Source organism: Aythya ferina (genome assembly GCF_964211825.1).
Source record: "Aythya ferina genome assembly, chromosome: 1".
Taxonomy (NCBI): Eukaryota; Metazoa; Chordata; class Aves; order Anseriformes; family Anatidae; genus Aythya; species Aythya ferina.
The window spans coordinates 11571032-11586936 of NC_140296.1; the positions used below are offsets into that span (position 1 = coordinate 11571032).

The following is a 15905-nucleotide window of genomic DNA, read 5'->3' on the forward strand; positions in this document are numbered from 1 at the left end:
AGAACATCAGGGAAGGTTTGTGGCATAAAGAATGCCAGTGCATTTGGTTTGTCCAGAAGAAAGGTAGGAGGCAGTTTAATCAATTAATTAAAACTTGTGCAAGTGTCTGGCTAGAAAATAAATTCCTGATGGTGTGTGGCCTCTTTGATCTGAGACAGGTCATGATGGGAACCAGTTGTTGGAATATGGAGCTATATGATTTTAGACTGTAAATGCAGTTCGGGATTCCAAGGGAGCAGGAATTTAATAGCCACAACATGTCAGCCACTGACCATGTGGTGGGTTCTCTGTCACTTGAAGTTGCTATAAAATGTGGGTTCTGGAAAGTAGAAATTATGCCTTTCATGCAAAAAACACTTTATGCTACTCTTATGGGTTGCCAAACTAGTTGATTATAATTGCTCTTATTGGCTTTAGAAAAAAACTTTGAATTAATTTGTTTTTCTTCTCCTGCACAGTCATGCATTTAGATGTGAGGTTTTGCTCTTGTGAAAGAGTGAGAAGGTGCTAAAACTGTACAGAAAGTCCTGGGTGGCTGGTCCTCAAGTGAAGACTTGTTTGTAGTACCTGTGTAGTACCCACGTAGTACCTGCAAGCAGGATAAGTACTGCACAGGAAGGGGCTTGGATTCTGATAGCATTGTCCAGGTTGACTCCTCACTCTTAGATCCACTAGCTACGTGATTTGTCCCTGGGAACTATTATCTGCACTGTAAGCACTTGTTATTTGATCAACTCTTCAAGGAATTTTTAGTCTCTAAATTATTTTCCCTTCTCAACACTAGGTTTGCAAGCGTGTATGCAACAAGAGGAGCCAACCGCATAGGGCGTGTGTACAAAAAGGCTATTTTTAGGCAATTCACCGATGACACATACTCCCAGGAAATCCCCAAAGCAGCCTGGCTGGGATTCCTCGGGCCAGTCCTGAAGGCAGAAGAAGAGGATGTCTTTATTGTCCATTTGAAAAACTTTGCTTCTCGTCCATACTCAGTGCATCCACATGGGGTCTTCTATGACAAGGACTCTGAAGGTAAAAGCTGATTTGCTCTTTCTCCTTTCTCTTTTTTTTCTCCATTTCCCCTGGAGTAGCAAATGTCAGGGCTAAAAGCTGGTCCAAGTATTTATTGTTCTGGCCATTGACATCAGAGGACTTTAGATCACCCTCTCATAAACCCATCAGTAATTGCAACTGATGACTAAAACCAGGAACATCCTCATTTCTTAAAACTTTTGCCACAAACCTTTGACGCCTGGGATAAATCCAACACTGAAACAGGTTAGGTGGGTCTTTTTTTCCCGAATTATTTTCCTGAATTATTAGTCACAGGAGTATTTTCCTTCCTTCTCTCTACTTCTAGCCTGTTGAATAGATAGAGTTCTTGTAAGTCAATGTTTTTTTCTCTTTATAGGTGTGTAACATACATGATATAATTTTCAAAATCCCAAACTTATGCATGTGTATTTTGGTTAGAGGTGTATGGATTTGCCTACATTTATCACTCTCATCAGTTTTCTGTGAGAAGATGTATAATTTAAGCTGACAAGATGTGTATGTGTTTGTTTGATGAGAGTAAAGAGACATGGAAAAACTAAAGTCTGTTTTTTAAAAGCTTCGTCTACTGATGAGTAATTGATTTTAACTATCAACAGTTTTTGACTGTTTTTACCAAAACTTCTGAAAATTTTCACAATTTCTCAGTGATTCTTTGTTTGTGAGTGTTGTTATTATTTTTTAAAGCTCTGATAAAATAGAAGGAAATATGCATTGATTTAAGGAAAACGGTTAAAGGGGAGCTAAAAGCTTCCTTTATTTTTATTTTTATTTTTGATGTATTAGGAGCACTTTACCCAGATGGAACCGGCGGTAAAAGCAAAGAGGACGACTTTGTTGTTCCTGGTGGAAATTACACGTACACATGGCCAGTAAGGAAAGATTATTCCCCAACTTTGGCAGACTCAAACTGCTTGACTTGGATTTACCATTCTCACATTGACACACCAAGAGATATTGCATCTGGTTTAATTGGGCCACTGCTGGTTTGTAAAAAAGGTACTGAGCTAGAAACACTGACAAAGCAAGCCCCTCTGCCAAGCTTGGCATCTTAACAGTCATTTTTGCTTACAGGTATAAACATGATGGTCTAGAGTCTATCCCTACATAGCCCATAAAAAGGGGCAAGGAATAGCTGGGCCATTCCAGGAGCACCCCAGGGTAGGTATTGTAGCTCTGGGACAACCCCCTTCCTGCTCCCCTTTAGCTTCACAAGAGATTTGCCTCGGCTGGTGGAGGGACTGCAGCATGCTCTGTGGCCAGCTGGGCATGAACGAGGCCAAAAATAAACGTTCCAAAACCGGGATCATTTCAGGACAAGCGAAGGACTCATTGCCCAGGAAGTGAAATTAGGGCTGGGTTGGTGACTTCGGCATTGGTATTTACATACTTTAAACCACAATGTTCCTTGTCATTTTTTTTTTTTCCCTTATGGATTTTTGCGTATAAGTTTTATATCACAGCCATATGGGAATGTGCACTGAGCAGCTGAGGTCACAGCTTGTCCCGTGTACTTACAGCCTGAAAATTTTGGAACCATGTATCAACTCTCTCGCCTCTGTCAGCTGAGCCATTGTGCCCTCTCCACCTGGGACATGTGTAAATCTGCCACCTCTTTCCCATATCTGCTGCAGTACAAAACCAGCCCTAACTTTATATAAAGAAGCAGTTTTTATATATTCAGAAAAAAAAAAAAAGAAAGACTTCAGTGTGGAGAGGACAGGTATGCTGTCCAGCTTTACTCACAATTAAGATGTCTCAGACTTTTTTCCCTTGGGGAACTTCCTGAATATGTGAAACCAAGCCAATAACTTTAGAATAATGCATGAAGCTAGGAGATAGCATGTTCAAAACAATCCCAGCCTGGAAAGCCAGCTTATCTGCATCTTGTGTCTTGACTTTGTCAAGGTGGATATCTGCACAATGCCACTGCATTAGGCCTCCTCCCTCTGTTGGTGGTGGGTGGCTCCTTACAGGGCTGACAGCAAGGCTCTGGGGCTCCATCCCAGAGAACACTGGGGAAGCAAAAGGTTTTTAAGTGTTCAGAGGTAGGCTAGACAATTAGATGAAATATAAATCTCTCAATGGTTAATAATAGACTACCAGTGTCACCACTTCTATAATCTCAGGTTGTCCCCCAAATGGTCCCTCAGATACCAATACTCAAATTAGATTGAATAGATTGTACTCATCCTGTCTTAAGGTTTCTAAAATTTAAATAACTTGTCCTAGTTAATTGTCTAGGCTTCCTCACTAGTCCATGAGGAGTGAGCCACATTTAGCCAGCTGTTCTGAGGGTATGCTCCACAAGCTGCTTCCATGCAACAGAAATGTGGGCTACCACTTGCCTCTCCTTAATTCCTGGACAAAACTAAAGTCACTGGTTTCCAGCTGGATCAGGCTTCTGATCTGCCTCACTGCATAGCTACACAAATGCCAATACTGATCAACGGGCAGGGTTGGGGACAGTGGGAAAAAGATGGAAAAAATGGGACCACAGCTTTTGGCAGCTGCTTGTGCTTATGTCATATCAGCAGATCATTAAATATCAGCTTGACTTAGGTGAGATGAGCTGCCTACTGGAGGCACCCATCTGCTGAAAGGCTGGGGAGGGGGGGGTTAAGGTGTCTTGGAGGAGCAAAACTAGGTGAGGGTCAACGTGCCCTATATTTCATGGGCAGACCACTGTATGTCCTTCAATGCTCCAAAGTTACTGTCATTTTTTTTGCATTCAATCCCCTCCAAGGCTCTTTTTAGCACTTTCCTTTTCGTTTGCAATTTAGGAACTGCAGATGAGACCTCAATAGAAAGGACTGGTGCTGCTAATGCTTTTGCCCTGATGTTTAGCATTGTAGATGAAAATTTCAGCTGGTACCTCGATGAGAATATAAAGACTTTCTGCTTAGAACCAGCAACAGTTGACAAAGACGATGACGGTTTCCAGACCAGCAATCGAATGCATGGTGAGCAGGACTCTTGAGCAAATAGTGACCTACAGCAGTGACCAGGATCTTTTCTTTTCACTAGGACTTTCTGTCTCTTGTGGTATCTCTTCTTTATCTGTGACAGCCTGGAATGGTTTGGGATGTTGAAGTACTGTGCTGATAAAAGCCTCTCCCTAAACACAGTACAACACACTGGTTTGCAGTGAGGAGATTCAACTTTCACATCCAGCTCTGTCACTTGTTTAGCATTTTATCTTAGGCAACAGACATAAGCCTTTTGGTGACTGCTTGACCATCTGTGAAAAGAGAAAAGGAGGCTGCAGAGCACTTTGCGATGTGTTTATTCCAAGAGTCCAGCATTTCTGGCTCTCAAAATGGCCTCAGGACTGGTGGGCTGGCTGGTACTGCTACTCCTGCAGAGATCAGTGGGACAGTAGTACTTTGAGCTATTTAGAGACCTGGTGTAAGAAGTTAAATCCAGAAATTTCTCAGTATTTTGGTTGTTCCATGGAGCCCAGGAGCTAAATTATTGTGCAAAATATGAATCTTTTTCTCCTGAAGTTCTCCTAACATTGTCAGATACGGAAGTGGAGGAAGAGAGAGCTGACTAAGACTGATTTGTCTGATACCATAATTTTCAAATCTTAATTGCTTGAGCCAGCTATATAATAGCTATTTATGACTCAGAATTAGAGGGAATAGATTCCAGACATCCTAAGTACCTGCAGAACAAATTAACTTCATTATCAGGACTTTTTGTGATGACTGGGCCTTTGCAATACCTTGTTATGACTCAGAAAGTTTCTCATAGACTCAGACAGAGAATTTGGGCCATTTGATCATCCTAAGCTGTTAGCTGGCTGTTTAAAAATGTTATCCTCCATCAGGGATCCCATCAGCACCTTATTCAGCTAGGGACTCAGTGTGGACAATCATAGATTCTTTTCCAGGAAAGGATCATGCTTAGAAAGGAGGTCAGAGGAATCTGGCACTTGTCTTTTCCCTCTCATAAAGTCTTCCACTTTTGTTTTCAGCTCTTAATGGTTATATTTATGGAAATCTCCCTGGCTTGGAGATGTGTGCTGACGCTCCCATGTCCTGGCACTTGATTGGCATGGGAAGCGAGATCGATATACACGCTGCGTATTTCTACGGCCACACATTCACCAACAGAGACCAGAGGGCAGATGTCGTCGGTCTGTTCCCAGCAACATTCATCACAGCAGAGATGACCCCTGGGAACCCCGGGAGGTGGTTGATAACTTGCCAGGTTAACGAACATTTGCGAGGTATGATGCTATAGATCTTCCTGATCCTACGAGATACAGAATTTCCAGCCTCCAACATGACAGGAAAAGAAAACTGAGAGATGTTTCCAGTGAAAGCATGATTTGACACTTATTTTCTGACTAACTGAACGCTTGAGAACTATTTCATCAGAAAAACATCGTGAGTTTAGTCTCCAGTGAAAATTATGTATGTTGGCCCAAATATTCAGATAGAATGAATAACTTAACTGTGTAAATACAGGCAACTAATGTGAGAACAGCATGATAGACCCAGTGCTGACACAGCACTTTCTATATAAATTACAGATTTTGATGGTCATTGAGAAGATCTTTCATCATCATTTTTTGTTGTAGATTAATATGTACACTTTAAGAAATACGCCAGATGAAACCTTCATAGATTTTTTTTTATAGAAATCAGACAAAAATTAGCGATGTGTTCAGAAGCTTGGTAAGACACCTTTACTTGAAGGAGTTTGATGATGATGATGTTGTATTTGTGTGGTGCAAGAACCTGAAAACCACATATCATAAACTACATGTAGGCTTGTGATAGCAGGAACTGCATAATTATAATATCAGAAACAGCTACAAGTTGTGAAAATTTTTACTTTTAAGAATTTCTGTGTTCACTTCAGTGGGATTATTATTAGGCAGAGAGACTTGATTCTGTCTAGCAACTCCTTCAGTGTGCCAATAATAATAAACGATAATAAACCAAGCTCTCTATTTCAATGGAAGTCAGGGGGAGGTGATGCCACGTTGCACATTTCAGGAAGCACTCTGATCCCTCATATCATTCTGTCATCCTTACCCAGATTAAGGAACTGAGTAAATAAGCCCACTAAAGAATGTCATAGATTTCAGTGGATTTCACCTGTGGGGTGATGTACCACTTGTGAGAGGAGGGTGCTAGCGTCTAGCTCAGAGTAGACAGAAGTCTCTAAAAATAGAAACTTACCCAAATGATCCTAGCCACTTTTTCCAATCCACATAGCTTCTGCCTAGAGGGTTCTGAATGTTCACTTATACCCACAAATTTGCTGACTCTGCAACTGGCCAAGGACTGTCTCCAGACTCTTTCTCCTCCCAGGTGGCATGGAGGCACTGTATGACGTACAGATCTGCCAAGAAAAACTGTCTCAGCCTTCACCAGTCAGTCATAAGAGAAGATATTATATTGCTGCTGAAGAAGTGCTCTGGAATTATGGACCTGACGGTTATGATAAATTCACTGGGCAGGGCTTAAATGCCACTGGCAGGTAAGCTTTCTCATCCTCTCCTGTTGTGCTTAATTTCGAGAGTCTGGGTGAGACTTCCACAGTGATTCACCAGGGCTAGGTCCTGCACTGTTATTAATTTTAATTAATAAATGAGGCAGGGAGGATTTAAACAACCGTGTTGAGAAATTAGATTTGTAACTGTGATGCTTAGGAGTTGCCTTCTGGAAGCACTTATCTCTCTCCATCATTAAGTCCATGGAGAAAGTGAGCCCTGATGAGGCATGAAAAGTTCAACAGAATGGAAACCCTTACATCAAGATTCCTTTGGCAGCTTTCACACTTGAAATTGGTGTATCTCAGAGGTGCTATGATGGTAGATTTCCCCCCCTTGTTATAACTGATGGAGATGAATTGTGTTAGACTATCTCCCAGGAAAAGTAAAGAAGATTAAAGATGAATTGTGCACAGGTAATAGCACTGGTCTTGCCCTAAGGTAGTTAGAGGTAAGCTGACAGAGCACTTGTCCTAAGTAAGTTGAAATTAAACACATGGAAGTCTAATACACAATGAATACCCGTTTGTTAACTAATTTGTAACTGTAATTCAGCTCAGTAATGTTTAATCTAGCCTGCTGGAAAAGTGTATGCAAACTAGTAACTTGGAAGGTCATTTCTCCCATGTCTGGGGTAATAACTTTATCCTAAAGAAAGGTTTCTGCCCGAACCTCTAGTAATTTAACCAGTCTGATTTGTTAAATCCACAGTGAATCTGCAATTTATTTCACACAAGGGACTGACAGAATAGGAGGGCAATACTGGAAGGTTCGCTATGTGGAGTATACTGATGCAACATTCAGTAAAAGGAAGATTCAGCCAAAGAACATGAAGCACCTAGGAATACTTGGTATGGTGAATGTTCTCCCATCCTTTGGAAGCAAAAGTCCCCTTGAATCCAGTGGGAAATTTGGGGCATTCAGCTGCTAGTCAGTGCTGTCTAGTTTAGATAAAATTACTTTTGTTGGTGGTTCTAACGCCTTCCCTAACTCTCTTTCTTTAAGGTCCTGTAATAAAAGCTGAAGTGGGAGATACAGTGCTAGTTACATTTGCCAATAAAGCCAAAAGGAGCTACAGCATTATGGCCCATGGTGTAAGCTTCAGCAAACTGTCGGAAGGAGCTCCCTACTTAGATGGTAAGTTTTGACTGAACTGCTGTATTGTCACATCCAGAATACTTGAGTCTGCAGATCTTCTCCTGTTGCTCTGTAGCTTTGCCATTTTTGTGGGTATTAAGGAATGGAAGTGGTGATTTGGTTTAGTTTGTGTCTACCCTACATGTCACAACCTGAGGGACCCCCCCAGTCTGCCTCTGTACAGGTTCTTCCCCTTGGACATGTGCCAGACAGGGTCACTGAAACCAGCTGAGGTCCATCTGTTAATTTTGAGTACAAGTCAACAGCCCAATCCAATTTACAATAGTTCTAATCTAATATCCCATCAGTGGACCTACTCTGAACATGCTCCAAAAAATGTTGCTTAGGATCTGGCATGATAACCCTGCTGAGTTTTTGCATAGAGCTATCTACGTGGTCTGGGCTGCTTCACACCAGATCCTCTAACGGAGGCCTGGTATTCCCCTTCCTTCATGGCCAGTATAGTCAGCATCCAGGCATCTTTTATCAGATTGACCCAGAATGTGAAGCAGCAACAATTCTTATTAACCCTCATAACTGTGTAAATGACAGAGCATTTACCAAAGGCTTCCTCCCATTTTGTGCAAAGATGGGATCTTTATCATCTAAGTTTAACCATTAAATGTAAGGTGTCATGTCTAATTGGTAGGCAACTTCTTCAGTCAGAGGCAAAAATCAGCCTCTTCAGAGGGCGAGAAGTCTCGTTTACTTTGAACACCTGTTTTAGGAGACAGTAGGTCACCCCTGGAGGTGTCTCTGTTTCCCTTGACTACCAAAGGAACCTAGATTAGGGTTAGAGCACGTGTCCTAGCTTTAGAGTGCTTATGTTAGATGAGCTGCAGCACCAAAGAGAAAGTTATCCTTCTTGTTGTCGTAATTGTTTTGTTTCCATTGCAACGTATCAGAAAGGAACACCCAGGACATAATCCCTCTTTTGAGAACTGTGCTAAGAGAATTAGGTCAGCATGCAAAACTCATAAAACCATACAATAACATTGACACAAAAGGCTTGAATCAAATTCTGTTGTCTCTAGTTGCTGACCTTGCAATGCAACAAATTTTTTAGCAGGCCAAGCTGTATCTTGAAACATCAGGGTTCACTTTGGCCTTGAATTCACCTGTACACATCCTAACGTCAGATATAATTTTTCTGATGGAAAAGCAGATCCTTCTCTCTGCTCACATTCAGTCCTGTTGTGCTTTCTTTTAAACCTCCATGGTAATAGCATCCATCCTCATTGCACCCTTCAATGTGGAGCAAAATCAACCCAAACCCTACAATTCAGCAGCAGCATGAGCTGCACACTTCTGGGTCCCTGGAGAGGAAACTGACTCCAGATTTATCTCTTCCTGACAATCTTTTTGCTCTTCTCTCTCCATAAGCCTGGTGTCTTGGATTTCCATCATACCCATCTACAAGAGTATGTAGGTATGGCCCCTACAGGGGCTGCAAGTTTATAGTGAGGGACAATGATTTTTCTAAGCCTGTGCTTTGTCTGAGTGTAGATTATTCACATGAAAATACTGTACATAAACATGCATAAGGCTTATCAAAATTTTTTTTTTTTCAGTTGTGCTCTCAGTAATATTCTTCCATATTGCATATAACACTTGTCCAATCTCATAATTATTTTTTCTCTCCAAATCAATATTCTTCTCCATATCGAGCACCATTGCAGGATTAATTTAATAGCATCAGATACCATTGCAGAAGTACCCTGCTTGTATCGCAGTTTGTGGCAGATTGTATGTGTTTAAATATTGATATTTTCATTCATGTCTAAGTTCGTAACAGGATTCTTCATGAGGCACTCCAGGCTTTTGGCAGCACACAGAGAATCAAATCAGTGCAGGCTGCTGCTGACAGAAACATCTGATTGTGCTGAGAAAACCCAGCCAATAGGTGCCTTAGCTTTAAATAAAATTTCTAGTTTGATCTTCCTCACAGCAAAGAGTAAAAGGGTTATTTAGTATTTTTTTTCTTCTGAGGGTGCAGGGCTGACCCCTTTTCCAAACGTTCATTTCCAGTCCCTTTTATGAGTCCTCTCTCTGTGAATACCGACACCCTTTTACAGTGGCTAAATTTCATGAGTGATACTACAGGCACCCCATGCCGGGCAGCAGACAATCACCCCAAATTAGCTTCTAAAGAAAGTGGTAGCAGCCACCCTTTGGAGACTCTGACAGAGGTTCCTTGCTGCAAAATCAAAAAGAAGCAATTACCAGGATCAGATTTGTGCTGAATTTCTAAACAGTCACAACTGCAGCCCCACTCGCTGAGGTAATTGCTTCGTGGTGCTTAATGAAAAGCCAGAGTCTGCGTTCGTACCTCAGATGAATCTCACGATAAGGCAGGAAAGCTACAGACATTAGAGGAAGCCATTTAAGAGCAAGGATGAGCTCTGCACGTCTGGTCTGACAGATTCCAGATCCTCCAGATAGCATCGGGCCGGTGTCTGTGTGGTGTAGCTGAACTTGTTCTGTGAGGAACGGCTCAGTGTGTCCCCAGGGCACTGGGCTCTGGCGAGATGTCCCCATGGCAGAAGTCACCAGCCCACAGAATGGTGCTTGAGCTGTGGTTGCAAGGGAGAGCCCACCTGCAGAAAGCAGTGGCTACGTCTGACCCCCCAGTCAACGCTTGTATTCTGGAGGGCATAACCTTTCTCGTGACCTGGGTGCTTCTCAATTTTCTCTCTGCAGGATATATGAAGCCAGGAGCCCATGTTAAGGCAGGTGAAACCTTCACGTACAAATGGAGAGTGCCTGAAAATGGAGGTCCAAGTGAGAACGACCCACCGTGCCTCACATATCTCTACTACTCAGCCACTGATGCCGTCAAGGACACCAATTCTGGCCTGGTGGGGCCTTTGCTGGTCTGTCGGAAGAACGTGCTGAATGAGGACGGGACGCAGGTGCTCAGCTGGTCAGATGGACCCCAAAGAGCAGGGTAGTGGGCTGGGGGGAGGTGGCCTTATGGGCCAATTTTCCCAGCTCAGATTGAAGAGGTTAAACAAATGTCATTCCTCAGATTAAAAGCTGACCTGTGGGGGGTGTTTAGGAAGGTGAAATTGGCATTTGCCAGTATTCAGGCTTGTTCTGAGTGAATCCTGAAAGGTTTTCCATCTTTTCCATGTACTCGTTAGCAATGAATGCATCTTTCCATGCTAAGTAAGTGCTATTTTCTTTATTCTTCTGGCTGATGCAAAAGGGTCAGCCCAAATCCTATATAAGGACATAGTAAGAAAGCAGCTGTAGTTTTCTGGGGAAATAATTTTTTGTTACAAAAATATATATTTTTTTTCACTTGGGTACTTCTACACAGACTGATTTTAATGTCTTGGCTTCTTCCTTGGCTACAGAAAGGAATAGATAGAGAATTCTACCTTCTGTTTTCAATCTTTGATGAGAATGACAGCTGGTATCTGAACAAGAATATTGAAGCATTTACTGGAGACCCTTCAAAGGTAGATGAAAATGACGAGGATTTCAAGGAATCCAACAAAATGCACGGTACGAAATATCTGATATCTGTTAATGATATCTTTCCTTCACTCATCATTGGCAGATTTTATCATCATTCACAGCTGACTGCAATGCCCTAGAGGGTGAGGTGGAAGCTGTCAGTCAGTGTATGGCCAGCTCCTCATGTCCTCTGAATGTGTGTTGAATCCTTTGTCACATTAACAATGACTGCATCCACCTACCAACTACACCTGGAGAAAAGGAACAGAGTCTAGGTTTTAGATACAACACCTAGATATATAAAAAGGCATAGTGCCAGAGTCAAACAGCAACTGCAGAAAAAAATGATGTTCACTGGTGATTTAAAATTAGCTGCCAGCTTTGGCACTGACTCTGATAATGAAGGTTCATCCTCTGCTCTGCTTGGGCAGTGACCTCTGGCAGAGGGATAAAGACTAGGGGAGAGGCCAGTAATAGTTTAAAACTTCACTTCTATACGTAAATATATGACTTTGGCACAGACATCCTCAAATATATTCCTGATGTGTCAGACTTGATCAAATCACATAATCTCATCATGCTTTGATTTTCCTGAGAGCACTGAGAATATATGCTAATAGTGAACAGATAACTACCAAGCAAAAAGTGTGTGAAGACATTGTAGGCACAATGTCTCCAAACATCAGGCACCTTGCAGTGATTATTCCTCTTTTAATACATTTCTTATAAACTCGCCTCCAGATTTTCTGAGTCCTATTTTATTTTTCTGTTATGAGGTGATATTTAATACTGAAGTTTTATTCTGTCTTAATATCTTTGATGCAGTGATCACAGAAAAATCCCCAAAGTTAGGGAGTTTAGCCCCAGAAAACCCTTCTGGAATGAAGAGAGATATTTTTGAAGTAAAAGTAGAAATTAAAGTAAAAATCGTGTCAGAAGGCTACATCAGAATTGAAATTACTACTTGGACTCTTTATGGCCCACTCCATGGTCTTAATGATCTTTCTCCAAGTTGAAAAGAGTCTCCTAATTTATATATTTAACTGGCATCTGTGAAGCACCCTGGAAAGCTTGGAGAAGCAGTTCTACATCTATGTTGAGGGCTGTTATGGTATTTTATAGGCTAAAAAGAAATGTAGAAGCTAAGTTTGTAAGAACAGCATTTAAGCATTAATGTGGTGTTATCCAGTGCTAACTTTGCTTCACAAAATGCCTCTTTAATTAATGTTATGACTTCCTTGGTTGTGAGCCCCTTGCTGCAGAGGTGGCAGGAGGCTCTGTGCTGAGGTACAACCCACAGGCCACCGACCAGGCTCTTTTCTTCTCCTCCAGCTGTCAATGGCTACTTGTTTGGTAACCTGCCAGGCCTGGCCATGTGCAAGGACGACAAGGTCTCCTGGCACCTCATCGGGCTGGGCAGTCACTACGACATGCACGGGGTTCAGTTTCAAGGAAACACCATTGACCTGAGAGGGACGACGAGGGACGGCCTGGCCTTGTTTCCTCACTTATCGGGAACAGCACTGATGCAGCCAGACCGCGTGGGTACGTTCCTGAGCTTATCTTGGTGTTGTGGCACTTGCAGAAATCAGGCAGCCTAAATAACAGCCAGTGAGATGCTCTGCCCTACTCGGGGAGCGTGAGGGAGCTTGAAAGTGTAGGGACATGCACAGGGGATGGAGCCAGGCTCTTGTCAGTGCCAGGACAAGAGGCTATGCGCACGAACAAGAATACAAAAGGTTCCCTCTGACCATCAGGAAGCACTTCTGTGCTGTCTAAGTGATGGAGAGCTGGCACAGGTTGCCCAGAGGGGCTGTGGGGTCTCCTCTCCTTGAAGATCTTTAAAATCTCCTGGACATGGTGCTGGGTGGCTTGCTCTGGGTGTCCCTTCTTGAGCAGGAGTTGGACCAGATGAAGCCAGAGGTCCCTTCCAGCCTCAGCCATTCTCTGATTCTGTCTGGACTGTGGGAACCTGACATAGCTGAGGATTCAGGCCGCGCTACTTCTCTGGCAAGGTGCTGTAAACCAAATACATGTGCACCAAAGAGCAGAGGCTTGGATGACCTTGGGATAGGCAGCGCAGCAGGCAGGCAGACAGCTAATGGGATGCTCACAGAATTTCCATAACTCTCAAAAATGCTTTTTTATCAAAGACAAAATTCACTGCTTTGCAGATAGTCAGCAGCATGTAAGGTGTTTTAGAACTTCAGTAATACCTGGTCTTTAAGAGGTTCTTCAGAAGTATACACATAAAGGATACTTTTTATTTTCATGTCTAATCCAGTGATTCGTTCTTCAAAGCTGTAGGGGAGATTTATTCATTGGAGATACTTCAGAGAAGCTCTAAGCCAGAGTGCAATGTTACTTTTCTTCCCTCTGATGCAAGTTTTTAAATCAAAGGAATCATGAGAGTTGTGCAAGGCTCTGCCAAAAGCCATCCTTGGCTGGAGCACTCAATAGAAATATCTGTTGGCCTTGTGTGCACACACCATGCCATGGTTAGACCTCCAGCACTGCTGTGTCTACGAGGCAGCAGATTCTTTTCTTATGTCTGTCCCATACACTTCCCCTGTCTGTCATGAAACTGCAAGGCAGGAATTACACTGAACAATATAGTCTAGGAGTTCATTGTTTTTTGCCAGCTAACTCTCTACCGACCACAAGGGAAAATGAATGAATTATCAGATCTTTACAATCACCAACAGCTGTATTTTATTTTTATTTTATTTTTTAACTGCAAGTTATTTTACCTTTCATCATCTTTGCCCTAGAAACACAAGGAATGGACTGAGATCTATCCAGGACAAAGTTATGCTTCCAGTTTTGTTCCATCATTGACTCATTAAGTTGGACAGAAATAACTCAGTGGACTTCTCAACTTTTGCATGCACTAAACAGCTGTGTAAATGCTTTCCTCCTTCACAAGAGTGCTAGCAGGTGGAGTTACACAGGACCATGCTGTGGTCAACTTCGGCTGCAGCAAATGGGAGGGGGAGAACAAATGTTAAAATCTGCACAGGGGCCTGCCAAAAGATGTCTCTCCTGTTACTGCAGCCTTAGACCATCAGAGCCACAGAAAACTCACCCTGTGGTGGTTTGGCCTCCAATCTTACCGCTTCATTTGAAGCTTTCCACTGGCAAAAGCACAGAGGTGCTCTGAAGAGGCACTGGGTCAGTGCCCTGAGCACAGAGCACACACCAATACCATCAGAAACCATACACCAATCAAAGCCATCTCAAGCCTTTTGGGAAAGTGTCCCTTAGCACTAAGTGGCTTTCAGCAGCCTCTGACTAGGTTTGTCCCTTGCTCTCAGCCCATGTTGTGGCCATGCTACCCCTGCTTCTCCTGGTATTCTCCACGGGCATGGCTGTGCCTGGACATCCATCCTCTGATGTCTTGCTGCCATGGAGCACATGGCACCTAAAGGAGATGACTGGTGTGTATCCGTCTTGCCAACTGGTTTCCCTTTCAGTCCTCTTAGTTTTTTCAAAGCCAATGGGCTCTGGATGATATGAACACCCCCTTGACTGGATTTCCATACAGCACCACAGACTAGGGTGGTTTTTTTGGAAGACAAAGCAATGATGTACAAGGCGCAGGACCTAATTTTCCAGCCTGATTGTTTATTTTCCAGAATTACTTACATCTCAAGAGCTTTCATTTCTAGGCACATTCAAGGTGGTTTGCAGGACTTTTGATCATTTTGTCGGGGGGATGAAACACCTCTACGAGGTCAGCAGCTGCCGCAATGCCACCCGAGCCCAGCAGCAGCACAACACCATGAGGATCTTCTACATCGCAGCAGAGGAGGTGGAGTGGGACTATGCCTCAAATAAGAGCTCAGAACCAAAGATTTACAACATCAGCAGCAATGAGGAAAGGTACGCGAAGCAAAAAAAGGCTGCTGGGTGTGGGGCCCACTTATGGTGGAGGAGGAGCATAGATGTCTCCTTTCATGAAGCCAGCCTAGTACTTCTTAGGAGGCACTCTTAGAGAGGTAAACATATTTATAAAATGATAACCTCTCAGAGCAGACTAGACAGCATATGCAAATGTTTTTGTCTCTGTCTCATCATGCTGTTGAACCACAGAAGGCTTCCAAGTCCCTAAATCCATCTGTGGTAACAGCCTTGAGTGAGCCACATCTACATGTACACTGCTCTGTGCTAAGGAATAGAAAGTGTACAGATTTGATCTAGTGGTCATTGAGACTATTGTTTGGTGAAATAAATAAATAAGTAGATAAATACATAAATAAAGGAAAAGGAGCATATTTTGAATACAAACAAACAAACAAAAAACAACAACCTGGAAATCGTGGCTGGGAAGCTGTACCCTGTAAAAAAGCATGAGTATGGTGGAGTCAACAGAAAATATACCTGAAGATATAGAGGCGTGCCTAAAGAAAACATTAACTGTCAGAAAACATCACTGTCAAAAGGCTGCTGCTGTACATGCAGTATTTCACTAGAGTGAGCTGTACTCCTGGGTGCTTGTTGCTTGTGTTTTGTGTGTTGTGAGCCAGCCTTGCAACTCTGCTGCCAGGGGGAGCTTGGAGAAGGGCAGCAAGGAGGCAGCGAGCTCAGAGGAGAGGTTGCGAGTGTCCTCTGCTGGCACATAATATCCACGATAAGACTAATATCCAAGCCAGTGAAAGCAGGCATCGTGGTAACAGGATTCAGGTCTGCAGGGAAAGATAGAGTCTTTTACTGGGGTGGAGGAAGCACTGGCCAAAGTCACACGTAG

The 15905-nt window shown here is 42.9% G+C and overlaps 2 protein-coding genes across 2 annotated transcripts in view; one reads left to right on the forward strand and one right to left on the reverse strand.

The window, feature by feature from the left end:
* Positions 1-15905, reverse strand: part of TAF1D (TATA-box binding protein associated factor, RNA polymerase I subunit D) — a 365188-nt gene that overhangs the window by 115393 nt on the left and 233890 nt on the right. The gene's annotated exons all lie outside the window — the stretch shown is intronic.
* The window catches only part of HEPHL1 (hephaestin like 1), a gene marked incomplete at its 5' end in the record, with an annotated part of 33862 nt that overhangs the window by 9030 nt on the left and 8927 nt on the right, over positions 1-15905 (forward strand). The window contains 11 exons of the mRNA XM_084500357.1: positions 785-1029; positions 1837-2049; positions 3834-4013; positions 5030-5284; positions 6378-6546; positions 7271-7410; positions 7565-7696; positions 10397-10608; positions 11056-11206; positions 12491-12703; positions 14827-15040. Coding sequence (XP_084356483.1) covers positions 785-1029; positions 1837-2049; positions 3834-4013; positions 5030-5284; positions 6378-6546; positions 7271-7410; positions 7565-7696; positions 10397-10608; positions 11056-11206; positions 12491-12703; positions 14827-15040 — 2124 coding nt within the window. The remainder of the gene's footprint in view (positions 1-784; positions 1030-1836; positions 2050-3833; positions 4014-5029; positions 5285-6377; positions 6547-7270; positions 7411-7564; positions 7697-10396; positions 10609-11055; positions 11207-12490; positions 12704-14826; positions 15041-15905) is intronic.